This window comes from Tiliqua scincoides, chromosome 7, assembly GCF_035046505.1.
Source record: "Tiliqua scincoides isolate rTilSci1 chromosome 7, rTilSci1.hap2, whole genome shotgun sequence".
Taxonomy (NCBI): Eukaryota; Metazoa; Chordata; class Lepidosauria; order Squamata; family Scincidae; genus Tiliqua; species Tiliqua scincoides.
In genome coordinates this window covers 58,127,665-58,140,608 of record NC_089827.1, presented here as the reverse complement: position 1 = coordinate 58,140,608, position 12,944 = coordinate 58,127,665, and the positions used below count along the sequence as shown (strand labels likewise).

The window sequence follows — 12,944 nt, the reverse complement described above, 5'->3', positions numbered from 1 at the left end:
TTTTGGAATCAGGAGATAAGAACATTATTTTATTTTATTAAAAGTGGCCACCCTGGAAGTACTATCCATGTACCCTGGAACATGATATACAGTCATGTTTGGTGAAGACGGCTTTGCAAACCACTTTGAATATATTCTATCTATAAGAAATTCTTCACAATACAGAAGTGTAGCTCCAAAAACTTGCATCCAGTTTAAGATCAAACTAAAAAATAGTTCAGACAAGAGGCTAACACATTTTATTACTATACACAATGACTGTATTAAGTCGTTAACTCAATAATGACTGTGAAAACAGAAAACAAGACAAGTGTATAACAGCATATGGAATCGTCCAAAGATCCACCCACTTGCAGGTGAAAGGCTTAACTGATGACAAAACGAATTTGGTGATCATCTTTCTCTTGCTAGTGTCCATACCTAGGAGAAAAAAATTTAAGATTCAGTAGCAGTTATGCCAATTAAAATTATTGGCTTTCATTCCTATGATGAAATTTGATTGTATATTTAATTACTGAATTTATGAAATATAATAAGTCACTAAGTTATGATGACCAGCAGTCAAGGGGCCCATTAACTCTAAATAAATTTCAGGCATGTTCCTACCTCAGCTTTCCATTTAAGTCAATCACTTCTTATTTGTACAGGATGGTTACTCTGCCATTTTCAGGATGGTAAATGAATCAACTGGATCTGTTTAGACCAGGGGTTGCCAACCCACAGAACACATGCCACTAGTGGCACAGACACTTTCTGAGTGGCACATGCTAAATCATCATATATTTTTGAAAAGCACTTAAATAATAACAAAGAGTACCACAGCAGTTTATGGTTTGCTTTATTTCTTTTCTACGCCTTACACAGCACACCCCCAAGTTCCTACAGTTGACACACACAGGGTGGCTACACCTACACTGCTTGATTTGCTCTGGTTGGAAGATGGAGAGAAAGGTGAAGAAAGAATGATGGGCAGCAGAGAAAGCCAATAGGGCAGATGCTAGTGAGCTGCATTCCACTAACTGGCATATAATTTGCTTACCCAAGAAGGCCTGATTGGTGGAGTGCTGAAGAAGCAACAGGCAGGCTGCGGAAGGTGACGGGGTTGAGCGGGACAGCACAGAGACGGCTGATAAGATCAGCAAAGCCCAGGTGCCCCAGCCAGGTAGAGATACCATTTTCAGGTATCCATAAAGAGATCTTGGCTAAGATCATCTTTGAGAAGGTGGGCAGGCAGAGGGGGGCTGGGTTGTGCGGAAGAGCAATGAACACACCTTTAATAAACTTTGGAGCAAGTCTTGCTGTATTGGACTAAAGGTCCATGCAGGTCACTTTTCTGGCTTCATAAACTGGCAGCCAGGTGTCTTTAGAAAGCCCCAAATAGGCAAAAGTACTCCTGTATTTCTTACTCTGTACCTTCTGGCACTCAGAGATATACTGCCCTTGAACTTGGAGGCTCTATTGAGCTATCATGGTAATTGCAAAAAGTGATGTTAAGGTGAAGTGGAACATTCTAGATTCTCTACATAAGAAGTGGCATGTGCCATGCTGCGGTTTGGCCACCCCTGGTATAGACAGACATACTTAAACCACATTTAGCTAATATCTACTGTTCCCAATCCCAAATGGCACAGGACATGCACAGTGCAAATCTCACAAATCTAATCTGTATCAGACCTATGCAAATCCTTCAAAGCAAGCAGAAATATTGCCAGCTTTGCCCAGAGTGAAGAGGAGCTGCAGTCTTGTACAGGACATACACCTGTACCACACTGATTTTGGGGACAAAGCTAAATAAGGGTAACTTCTCTCTAGGTCTGTAGAGAACTGTGTAGTGCAGAGAAGTCATAACCTGCCACAGGCAGATAGTGGACAGCTTCCAGATACTACTCCACACAGCTCCACAACAGGCTCTCATACTTCAAACTTTTACTTGGTGTTTATTTCCAACAGCACATTTGTACTACACTAACTACAGGTCTTAAGATACAAACCATCATGCCAATAAATTGCTCTTTGATTCTCCATAGTAAACAATTTACTGAGCCAAGTTTACTTGTCAGACAATAATTAACACAGAGCAATTCTATGCAGGTCTCCTCAGAAGCAAGCCCCAATGGAACTTATCCCAAGTATGCATGCATAGGATTACAGTGTTTTTAAGCAGACAATACTAAAATTCACTGATTTCTGCCAACCAACACTCAAATTGATGTGGTTTTGAAAATCCATTTTACTCACAAAACACAATATTTATAAACACTTTTGTTTTCAATTAATTTAACCTTTTGCAGTGTAAAAGATGAAACTAACAACATTTTCACTAGTTAATCTAAGTTCCCCTAAGATTAATTTCAGAGTACAAAAGCACTTTGTCCCATAGAAACTGCATTAAGTCAAATCTGAGTCCTTACAATTACAATGAACAGCTCAAATTAAGGGGTGCATCATGGATGGTTAACTCTCTGCTTTGTTAAAAGCCCAGAATACTTACTTCTGGAACTCCCATTCTCTGTTGTCTAATGGGCACACCTGACGAGTCTTAAGCCAGCGAGAGATGCAATGAAAGTGGAAAGCATGCTGAAAAAAAAGAAGGGCCAAGTTACTCTAAGATAATACTATGTGCTGTGTATTTCAAACAAGTACAGTTGTATTATAAAGGGATGAGTTGAACAGTGCAAGGGAGAGAAGAAGTTGCCATCCAAAATGAAGAGACAAGGCTGTTGTGGAATAGCATCTGTCAATTAAACTATGTGAAAAGCCTTGTGAGGTCCTTGTGAGTTTTAATAGGTCAGAAAGGAAAATACATTATGGACAATCTTAGGTCTGTGGCACACCACCAGATTAATCGCCCCCAAATTCTGTTAAGAAACATTCTAGGCCTCAGGATTTATGGAAAGCAGTTTCATAATGCAGAAAACTTTTGGGAACAGGAAAGCAGAAAGGTGTTGGGAAAGTAATGTAAGGGGATAGAATTTATGTCTTATACAGTATCTTATCTCTCCCCAATGTCACAAGTTCCTGCTTTGTCACTGGCATCAATGCCCTTTCTAAACCACTCTTTTCACTATCTACCACCCTTTGTGATTACCTAAAGTAGATATTTAAAGCATGTGTACAGAAATATGCGTAAACAGGGCCTCTTTTGCAGTTTTCAGTGCTCCAATTCAACAAGACAAGCTTATTTTAAAACTCAAATTTTGATTCCCTTGTCACTCTTAACAGCAACAGCGAACATTATGAAGGAAGTTCTGAAGGAGTACCTAGTTCACAGGTTACTTGTGGGCTTTGGCCAATTTCCAAGTTAAAAACAGAACAAAACAGTGCAGTATCTGTGCAGAATTTTAGTTTCTTCCACAAAATATATGCTATCAGGTAGGCAGACGCCATCTTGTATGTCCCACAAGGCAGATCAACTTGCAAGTCATAGTCGTATGAGAAGCAGTGTCAAATTTGTTTCCAATAAGAACTGTGAACCAGAACAGGGCACACCTACCCTTTACATTTTTATTTTCTTTCCACCTATGTGGAACATCTCTTCAGTCTTATATCTCATTTACCCTTGACTTCTCAAAGCATCTATGATTTTGGTTCCAAAAATTTTGCTTCTGGCAACTGAGGCATCTGGATAGTTTACTTTAGAAGTCTAACGTTAAGAGTGGAAAAGGGATTCTTCACAAAGGAAAAAAATAGATTCCTTACGTTACAAACACCCCATGCAACGGTGCACTCTTCAGAGGTAGCTGATGCTTGGTTAGCTTGACACTCTATGCCTATGGGAATGAAATGAAAATAGATATATGTAGCATTTGACTCTTATAGCCAGGAAATAATTATTGTGAAAAAATATCCAATCTTGCGTGATAAATTATGCTCGTAAATAAAAGAGGCAACTACATTGTATAATAACACCAAAGGAAATGTGCAAGAAATAACGCCAGAGGAAGAATTGAATGCCAGTATGAAGTCATAAAAACAAGTTCCCCAGCTCCCATCTCTGTCACACCATGAAAACTGACTGCAGCCTGACAAGTTTCAGAACCCATGGGACCCAGAGCTATTTGTTAGCTACCTTTCTTCACCATGGCCGAAGGGGGACACAATTAAACTCCTTCTCTGACAGTTCCAGGCCTCAAATGGGTCTCCGAGTCAAAAAAAGTCAGAAAGAACAAAGCTGTTCTCTTCCTGATTATACTATGAGCTAGCAAGACAATCTCCAAGCTTCACTGGCTGTTCTGAGCTTTAAAACAAGCCACAGTGGCATGAGTGGGGTCAGTCATGGCTACCAAGCCTAGGAAGTGACTTGGAGCATGAAGAAAGATGTGTTATAGTCTAGCAAATATATTTTTTAAACGCAATATTTTTCAAATTTTTATACCACCCTTCCTCCAAGGAGCTCACGTGGTCTACATAGTTCCTTCCTCCTTTCGCCTCATGACAACCCTGTGAGGTAAGTTAAGCTGAGAAATAGTGCCCAAGGTCACCCAGGAAGTTTCATGGCTAAGAGGGGATTTGAATCTGCACCTTCCTGGTCCAAGTTCAACTCCAGAACCACTACACCATCCTGATTCTCAGATTCCTAGAGAACTGAAGGATGGAAAACCTGGCTCCCAATAAGAACACAGGATGCTGGATCAGACCAAAACCAATGTAATTTAGTTGTCAGCATGACATTTTTGAAAAGTTCATAATCAGATCATGATGGCAAGACAAATTCTGTTGAACGTGAAGGTTCCATTTAGCCAACGTGGCTAATGGCTACAGACCTTATTATCCCCAAGAATCTGTCCAATGATCTTCATGTTTGCTAGTGTTTTTTCCAATACAAAACAGAACATACAAAAAAGTGATACACACACTATTCTAGTCCCTCTTGCTTGTAAGCAAATGTTTATGATCGCACTGAACAAGTCCCACTGTATTCAGGGGAATTTACTGCTGGGCTAAGTGTGCACAGGGCCGCAGCCAACACCCATGGCCTTGCATTGCCTCTTCACATAAAGTCAAGGACAGTTATGGGAGTTGCTCCTACCCATCTTTCTAGTTCCAAGTGTGGAAGCTGAAGATGATTCTGAAGCATTAGGGGTGCATCTGCCATTCAATGCCAAAATGCCATCCAAAACCAGACCCAAACTTCCAATCTAAAACTACATCAAGATGGAAAAGCTTGACGTTTCCTTTGGTGCTGGCAAACCAAAGTATCCAGGATATCTGGATAATTCATTACCAACTCTCATCTTCCTTTCCAGCTTGGGGCTAGAGAAGTGGGCCTGCACACACGCTGTATGTACAATTCTACAAGCTACAACTGCTTTATGAAGATTTCCTGTTGTTATAGTTGCCCACCATCACCCAAGGAGCTACAGTTCAGTGAGGAGACTGAGGATCTGAGTTCCAAGACCACTATATCATCACAATTCCTGGGACTCCTGTAAGTAAAGTAGTAACAGTGATTTTAAGTTAGCACTGCTGATGTAACAATTTCATCTCTAGCCTAGCATCATAATTCATCAAGAGTTGGTGGGGCAGCTGCCTGATTATTTCCCGCATCACTACTTTGCTCAACCTTGGTACACTCATTATTGCACACACCAAGACTCTCTATATAGGTACTTACATAGATCCATAATGTGGTTTCTACAAATGGCACAGTTGTCAACCACGATGTCCCAAGCCCAGAGAGCTACTGCATTCCACTAGAAGAAAGAGACATTTCTCTAAGCTTATACCTATAGTTATGCTTGAATTCACTTTCACCATTCCTCCCAGTCAACTCTGACCTCCCAACCTAGCTATTAACTGAGAAGGATTATTTCATAATTAAACAGACAATACAGTATACTTGAAAATTACACAGAGAAGACAGGACATCTTGTTTAAGTGTGGAAACATGATTCCAGACTCATTCAACATTGCAGTGTAAATACCATCTATATACAGACTTTTTAAAAGTGTGTCATGAAACTGACAGACTGATAGCTCACAAGGAAAATGTACTGAGCCCTATGAAAACTAAAGGAGAGAAGCATATGCACATTTACTCATGATTTACACCAGAATGGTCTGAATTCAATGAACATAGAGCTCAACAATGCTTCAAGAGCAGGGTAACCAGATGCTATAAGTGCAAAAGAAGACAAGAAAATGTAGAACATCCAAGAAAAATACAAAATGTGACAAAAGCTAAAAACACTCATATCAATTTCATGTGGTTAAACACTATATAACTTACTATAAGTTTAAGACTACATTACATATAATTTATTAATTACAAGAAGGCTATGCGCTGCTTGCTCAGAGGGAAAAGGAGGACATTTAAATATTTTTTCAGGACACAAAGCTAAAAAAAAGATGGCATGTCCTGGAAAAAAAGAGGACATCTGGTCAACCTGTCCAGGTTAACAACAAAAAATTGCTTGACTTTTTGAGGAGTGATGGGGACAGTTTAAAAAAAAAAATGTAGAAAGCCCCCAAAACATGTACCTTAAAGTCTTTCCTTAATACCTCTGCCCTGTTTGTGAGGTTCAGTTGTCTCAACCATGAGCGCTTCGAGGAGAAAACAAACACTACATCTTTCTGAAAGTGAGGCTACATATAACTTAACATGTTATAAGTTATGTGTTACATAGAACATAACACATGTCACACATAACAGGCAAGTTAGATGGCAAGTTATATGTAACATAAATGTTACATATAACATGTGAGTTACATGTTACATATAACTTAGCAGACAACTTAACTTACGTTATGTGTAACATACGACTTATATGTGACATGTATGTTGTATGTTACATGTAACACAGCACAGGCCACGCAGCTGCAGGGGGCCTCAGCCACGAGGCGTCAGGATGATGAAGCCCCCTCTCAAGCCTCTCTGTCACACTCGCGCTTGCCCATCACCAAGCAACAACAGCCAGCGATTGGCCCTCCCATCGTCACGTGACGCGGTTCCTCCTCGCCCATTGGCCCAGAGTAACGCTCATCCACCAAAGTCCCACCTCCACCCCTTACCGGGGACAGAAAGCCGGTTGCCGAGAAGCCCCCGAGCCGCCCGGCCCACCCAGCTTGGCCAGCACGCTCCCACAGCCGCGGCCTCGAGGCCCTCGGCGCCCCCTCACCTTCTTCACTTCAAAGCGCTTCTTCCCCGCGCCGCTGTTGGTCCCGCTCGGGGTGTCAACATCCATCGCAGCGGCCATTTTGGATAGGCGAGACTCCCGGCGGTACGCCGTCAGCGCACATGCGCGAGAGTGGGCCTACGAAATCTCGCGATGCTTCCTCCGCCCCGCCTCTTTCTATAGACAGGTGTGCGCGAGGAGAGGGAGTGGGCGGGGCTGCTCGCGCCCCACCCCTCCCTTAAAGGCGCAGGTCAGGGTGGAGCCCTTCTGCGGGCCCTGCCTGCTCCTGGAGCCTTCGCTCATCGCGGAGCTGCCCAACCCCGGGCGGGGCGGGGTGAGGGGAAGGGCCCAGCAGCCGCCTTAAAGGGACACCCTCGCAGCAGGCGACGCTGAGGAGCGAGCAGGGTCGGCAGAGCCGCTCTGAGGGGTGCCCCTTCTCCGCCGCAGCCCTCAAGGGGGTGACTGACCCCGGCTCCACCGGCACAGCCGGTCTCCCCGGGGACAGCCCGCGATGGCCCAGCATTGTGTGCGCCGCCCGCCCCTCCCCTCCCCTCCCGCCCTTTGTCTTCCGCAGAGGGCAGCTCGGGCCCCGCCGCCTCCATCTTTACTCCCGAGGAAGCCCTCGGAGTTCTCTGGCCCTCCGTCAGGCCAAGCCGGCAGCAGCTCTGCTCGCCAGTCAAGGCCCACCCTCTGCGTGCCTACTCGGAAGTAAGTCCCGCTGTAGTCAATGGCACTTACTCCTAGGTAAGCATGGATGGGATGGCAGCCTCTGCCCCCACCCAGTTCGAGAGAATTCCACAGGGATCGCCTCTCAAAAGGCCCCTCTGAACGTTCCTGGCTAACACAATCCTAGGCGGTCTCCTCAGAAGTAAGCCCCACTGCGTTCAGGGGGGTCCTACTTCCAGGCAAGTGTGTGCAGGATTGTAGCCTTAACCCAGTCCTGCCCAGGCCACAGGCCTGCATGCTCCATCCCTGTGGCATCTACAAAAATGCCTTCAACTGCTGTTTTTGGCAGTCATTGTCAGTCTCTGCACATTTACTCAGAAGTAAGTTCCATTCTAGTCATAGGCTTACTCCCAGGGAAGTGTGGCTAAGATTGCTGTGAGCTGCCTCAGGTGCTTACCTGAAATCTCAGTCGACTTCCTCCAAGTCGCACCTCAAATTGTCTGTGCCCGTTGTGAGTCTGAAATTACTTTTCCACCACATGCAGGTGCGTGACTCTTGTGAAAGGAAAGCCCAGTGACGAAGGCATCACCAGGATTTCTGCTGCCACAATAGCTGGAACTGACCTGCCAGTCCCTTGACAGCAACCAACAAAGCCGAGGAGAAACATTGGAACATTAACATTGGGCGCAGTCCTAACCCACTTTCCAGCACTGGCATAGCGGTGCCAATGGGACCTGTGCTGCATCCTGCAGTTGGGTGTCACTCACGAAGCCCTCTTCAAAGTAAGGGAATGTTTGTTCCCTTACCTTGGAGCAGCACTGCCCTTACGTCAATGCTGGAAAGTGAGTTAGGATTGCGGCCATTATTACACTTGCTATTCATGCAGCAAAGGCTGTCGTCCTTTGCAACTTAAGTCAAGCTCCACCAATCTAGCTGGGATTTATTTCTGAGAAAACATAAAGGATCAGCCTGTTCTTCTGACCTCAACCTCCCCGTCCCAGCAGAGACAGTCCAAGTCAGTGTATTCTTAGTATCACCTCTGCGTATTAAGAATAGTGTGTGAGACTCCGCTTCAGTCCAAGAAACTGGACTATTTGTTTTTTTAATGTGATTTAGAAGTTAGAACATAAGAAAAGCCCTGGTGGATCAGGCCAAAGGACCATCTAGTCCAGCTTCCTGTATCTCACAGTGGCCCACACAAGCCAACAAGAGCCCTCCCTTGAATCTGGCATGCTGAGGTAGCCTACTTCTGAAATCCGGAGGTTGCACATACCCATCATGGCTTGTAACCCGTGATGGAGTTTTTCTCCAGAAATTCATCCAATCCCCTTTTAAGGCAACTAGGCCCGATGCATCACCAAATCCAGTGGCAAGGAGTTCCACAGACTAATTACACTCTGGGTAAAGAAATATTTTCTTTTGTCTGTCCTAAGTCTCCTGGCACTCAGTTTTAGCGGATTCCCCGGTTCTGGTGTGTGTGAGTCCTATTGAGTTCAATACGGCTTACTCCAAAGTAAGTATGTATAGGGCTGCAATCTTATAAAATCTCTTAACATATTTCAAAATCTTGAGTCTTCTTTCAACTCCTTTTTTTATATTGTGAGATGTCTTGTGGTAGGCACCTCAACAGGGGAGCAGTGGTGAAAGAGAGGTATGCTTTCATCTGTGGGCTTCCCATGCATTTCTGGTTGGCTATTCTAGGAAATAGGATGCTGGACTAGATGGGCCTTTGGCCTGATCTAGCAAAGCACTTACATTCTCTTCAGTAAAATGTTTTACCAATTTTCATAAATGCTTAAGCAGTTTCTGCTCAACACTGCATATACGCAACAGGGACCAAACGTGTACACCTGTGGGCTGTGCAAAAATGGGTTAAGATAGCTTAGCTTACGATTCAAAATAACTAACAAGTAAGTTTCTTACTGTGGCTTTTGAATCCGACTCTGCCACATGTTCTTCGTTAAGAATCTTTTTTCTGGATACCAAAACCAGTCAAAAATTATTATAAAAATAATATTTTTTATACATACGCATACAGAGGTTAGGTGGCACTTTGCATAGTTGCCAAGCTGTAAGCCCTATTGAAGTCACAGGGACTTCTGAGAAAACATGAATAGGATCTCACTGAACAAACAGGATTGAGAAATTAAGGCAAGTTTGATCGCTCTGCATCTACTTTCACTGCTGCAGGGAGCCCTGCTGCAGGTCGCGCCGGGCTCCCCGCACCCCCAGGAGGCTGCAGGGAAAGAAGGAAGATGTGTCTGGATGGATGAGTGCAAGGTGCCTATATGTGTATGAATGGATAGTGTATGCATGCATATGGATGGATGGGGTGAAGGAGTATGAGTATGTATGGGGCAATGGGGTTCATAATGTATGTGTATGGCTGGGTGGAAAGTGCTTGTGTATGGAAACTGTGCATGTGTGACAGATCTCATTTTGTGTGCTGGCAGCCAATTTATGCTTAATTCCACTCTCCTTGACAGCCAATTGGTACTTGGTAGTACCTAGTTGGTGTTTTGTGCTAACCTCCCTATAGTGGCCATTTTGTGGTGCTGCCCATAATTCCTTCTTAGAATTGCTGTGGCACCAGCAGCCTCCATAAGGCTAGGACCCCCTGCCCTAGATGTTCTGGGCCCAGGTGCTCTAAAGGACTGTTTTATCTTTTGCCCTTTTGCATGTGACAACACTTCATTAGTGCTGCTACTGCAACCTAAAACTGCATTCACTTTCTGTGCAGCTGCATCATGCTGCTGACTCATGTTCAGCTTGTTATCCACTGCAAAACACCAAGATCCCTTTCATACATTGTGCTGTCAAGCCTGGTAACTCCCATTCTATTCCTGTGCCTTTGAGGTTTTTTGCCTAAACACAGAACCCTGCATTTGTCTCTGCTGAGTTTTATTTTGTTAGTTTCAGCCCTGTATCCCATTCTATCAAGGTCCTCCTAGATCAGTGGCAAACCTATGACATGTGTGTCACAGGTACCATGCCATGACATTTTGGGTGACAGGCAGCGTTCACCAACACCCAACAACAATGGGGTTTGTTTTACTCTTATTTCATTAGTGTAATTATTTGATATTTCTTCTATAATACCCATGATTAGACATTTTTTTAAAAAATGAATATGTAAAAACTCTGGACTCCAGAGTTTTTTTGGAGTCTTTTGTTGGATGGGACACCAGCAGAGTCGTTAGGCATTTTCTGAATTGTTGACACGACAAGCCCAAAAGGTTGCCATTACCATTGTAGATTGATAGAAAGGGACCTACTGGTAGATAAGGGTCATTTGCAAGAAAACAGCAAAAGTATCTGATTCTCAATGATTTAACAAAAACAATTAAAAACATCTTTGCTGCCGTGGCTAGCCTTGTCTTACATTTCTCCACCTCAGTGTTTCTTTACCTGTAAAATATGACTATTAACCCATTTCTGCCCAGCCCACAGGTGTATACATTTGATCCCTGTTGCATATATGCAACACTGGGCAAAAATGGCTTAATTGGTTGCCTTTGACCAAGTCGTTATGCAGCTGTGCTGACTGGTTTTGTATTCAAATCCCTAACTCAGATTTAGATTTGTAAAGGTCATCCCAGTATGGGGCTCATGATGACTGCCTCTACTCCTTGTGCCACCGCTTTGTATCTTGCGCCTGTACAGTTCCACTCCTGTTTTTTACCTGGACCCATTTCATGAAAATCTAGATCCTAGTAAAAGACCAGAACAGATCCCAGAAGCCTAACATTCACTCCCCTGTTACAATTAGTATTCCAAAAACTACTGTTTATTAGACTTTGCAACAAAACTAGGAATAGGGAAAGAGAACAAAAGAGGACAACCTAGTTCTCAGTCTAGTTTTCCCTCCCCTATTAAAATTACTGGTTAAATCCTCACATTTTGTCCATCCTCTTTATGCTAGATCAGGGGTCTCCAAACTTTTTGGCCAGCGGGCCGCATAAAATATCTGGCACAGTGCTGAGGGCCGGAAAAAAATTTAAATATAAAATTTAAATAAATAAATAAGAGATTAAACTTAGATGAATGAATAAATGAATGAGTGGGCTCATTCACTCAGTCTGTCTGGCCCTCAGAACACCCTCCAGATGGAATCGGAGCACAGCTCTGGTCATGTTCAGTCAAGTGGGCCAGAGGCTTTCAGGGGACAAGAGGCTGGCTGCGGGCTGGATAGAGGCTCGCTGCAGGCCGCATCTGGCCCTCGGGCCAGGGTTTGGAGACCCTTGTGCTAGACAACTATGCCTTTCCTTAAAGGGCTTCTAATGTACTAGCGCCAGAGTTTTTCCCCAAATGCAAATACTCTGGGGATAATTTCTGCAACTCCTTGTTCCTAAGTTGGTTTATGTCAAATAAACCAAAAAGATGAACAGCCAAGCACCTATTTTACATCTTCTATCTAGTACGTTATGGCTGCAATCCTAACCACACTTTCCTGAGAGTAAGCCCCATTGAACAAAATAGGACTTACTTCTGAGTAGACCTGGTTAGGATTGTGCACTATGTTAGTAAATTCTTAAAGAAAGGTGAAGCAGTGTCAAACCTGGAGTATTTGACACCTGGGGTGGACAAAACTATGAGTAGACCTAGCCTTCATCTTGAGATCCTCAGGGGCAGCCAGGACTACTAGTTGCTCAGTAGCTCAACCCCAGGTGGATTTGACACAAAGGGTGGGCCATCCCCCCACCCCTGGTACACTATGGGGTGAAGGTCTTCTCTCTATGCTCCCTCACCACCATTGATAGCTTGTACGAATCAAATGAACATGTGCCAGCGGGTGTGTGTTGAACAAGATATAGTAGCAGAAGGAACATGAGCTGCCTATAAAGAAAGGAGCTGTCTAGCATCAGGTTGTCAGAGAGAATGAGTCCTTGATTGTGCATTCTGCATGGCAACCTTGCAGGGGGGGCATCTCAAAATTATATTTCTTGACGCTTGAGATTCTTCCTTTTACAAAACCCAGTGCTTAAATCGAGCTTCTGTTGTCTTTTTAAAAATAATCCATATCTGTACTTTCTCACTGCAAAATTAAAAAAGAGTTTACTTTCTATGGCTGCTACTGATGGTAAGCTAGAAACTCTCCACATGAATGATGTTATCACAAGAAGTTGGCTGCCAATAGTAAAAGTCTCTTGATTTGAAATCTCA

At 43.7% G+C, this 12,944-nt stretch overlaps 1 protein-coding gene across 1 annotated transcript; it reads right to left on the bottom strand.

The window, feature by feature from the left end:
• Positions 1-216: 216 nt before the first annotated feature.
• RBX1 (ring-box 1) lies at positions 217-7,236 on the bottom strand. Its single transcript, XM_066634028.1, has 5 exons — positions 7,119-7,236; positions 5,615-5,693; positions 3,700-3,770; positions 2,492-2,577; positions 217-420 (listed from the first exon to the last, which is right to left on the bottom strand). The coding sequence occupies exons 1-5, from the start codon at positions 7,194-7,196 to the stop codon at positions 408-410; spliced, it is 327 nt and encodes a 108-aa protein (XP_066490125.1). The 5' UTR covers positions 7,197-7,236; the 3' UTR covers positions 217-407.
• Between the last annotated feature and the right edge of the window lie 5,708 nt (positions 7,237-12,944).

What these genes read in the sequence shown, in the direction of transcription:
- RBX1 (XM_066634028.1), bottom strand. Translation starts at nt 7,196, where the DNA reads ATGGCCGCTGCGATGGATGTTGACACCCCGAGCGGGACCAACAGCGGC. An exon ending in AGCGCTTTGAAGTGAAGAAG is followed by an intron (nt 5,694 to 7,118) that starts GTGAGGGGGCGC and finishes TCTTTCTTCTAG; the next exon opens with TGGAATGCAGTAGCTCTCTG. An exon ending in AAACCACATTATGGATCTAT is followed by an intron (nt 3,771 to 5,614) that starts GTAAGTACCTAT and finishes TCATTCCCATAG; the next exon opens with GCATAGAGTGTCAAGCTAAC.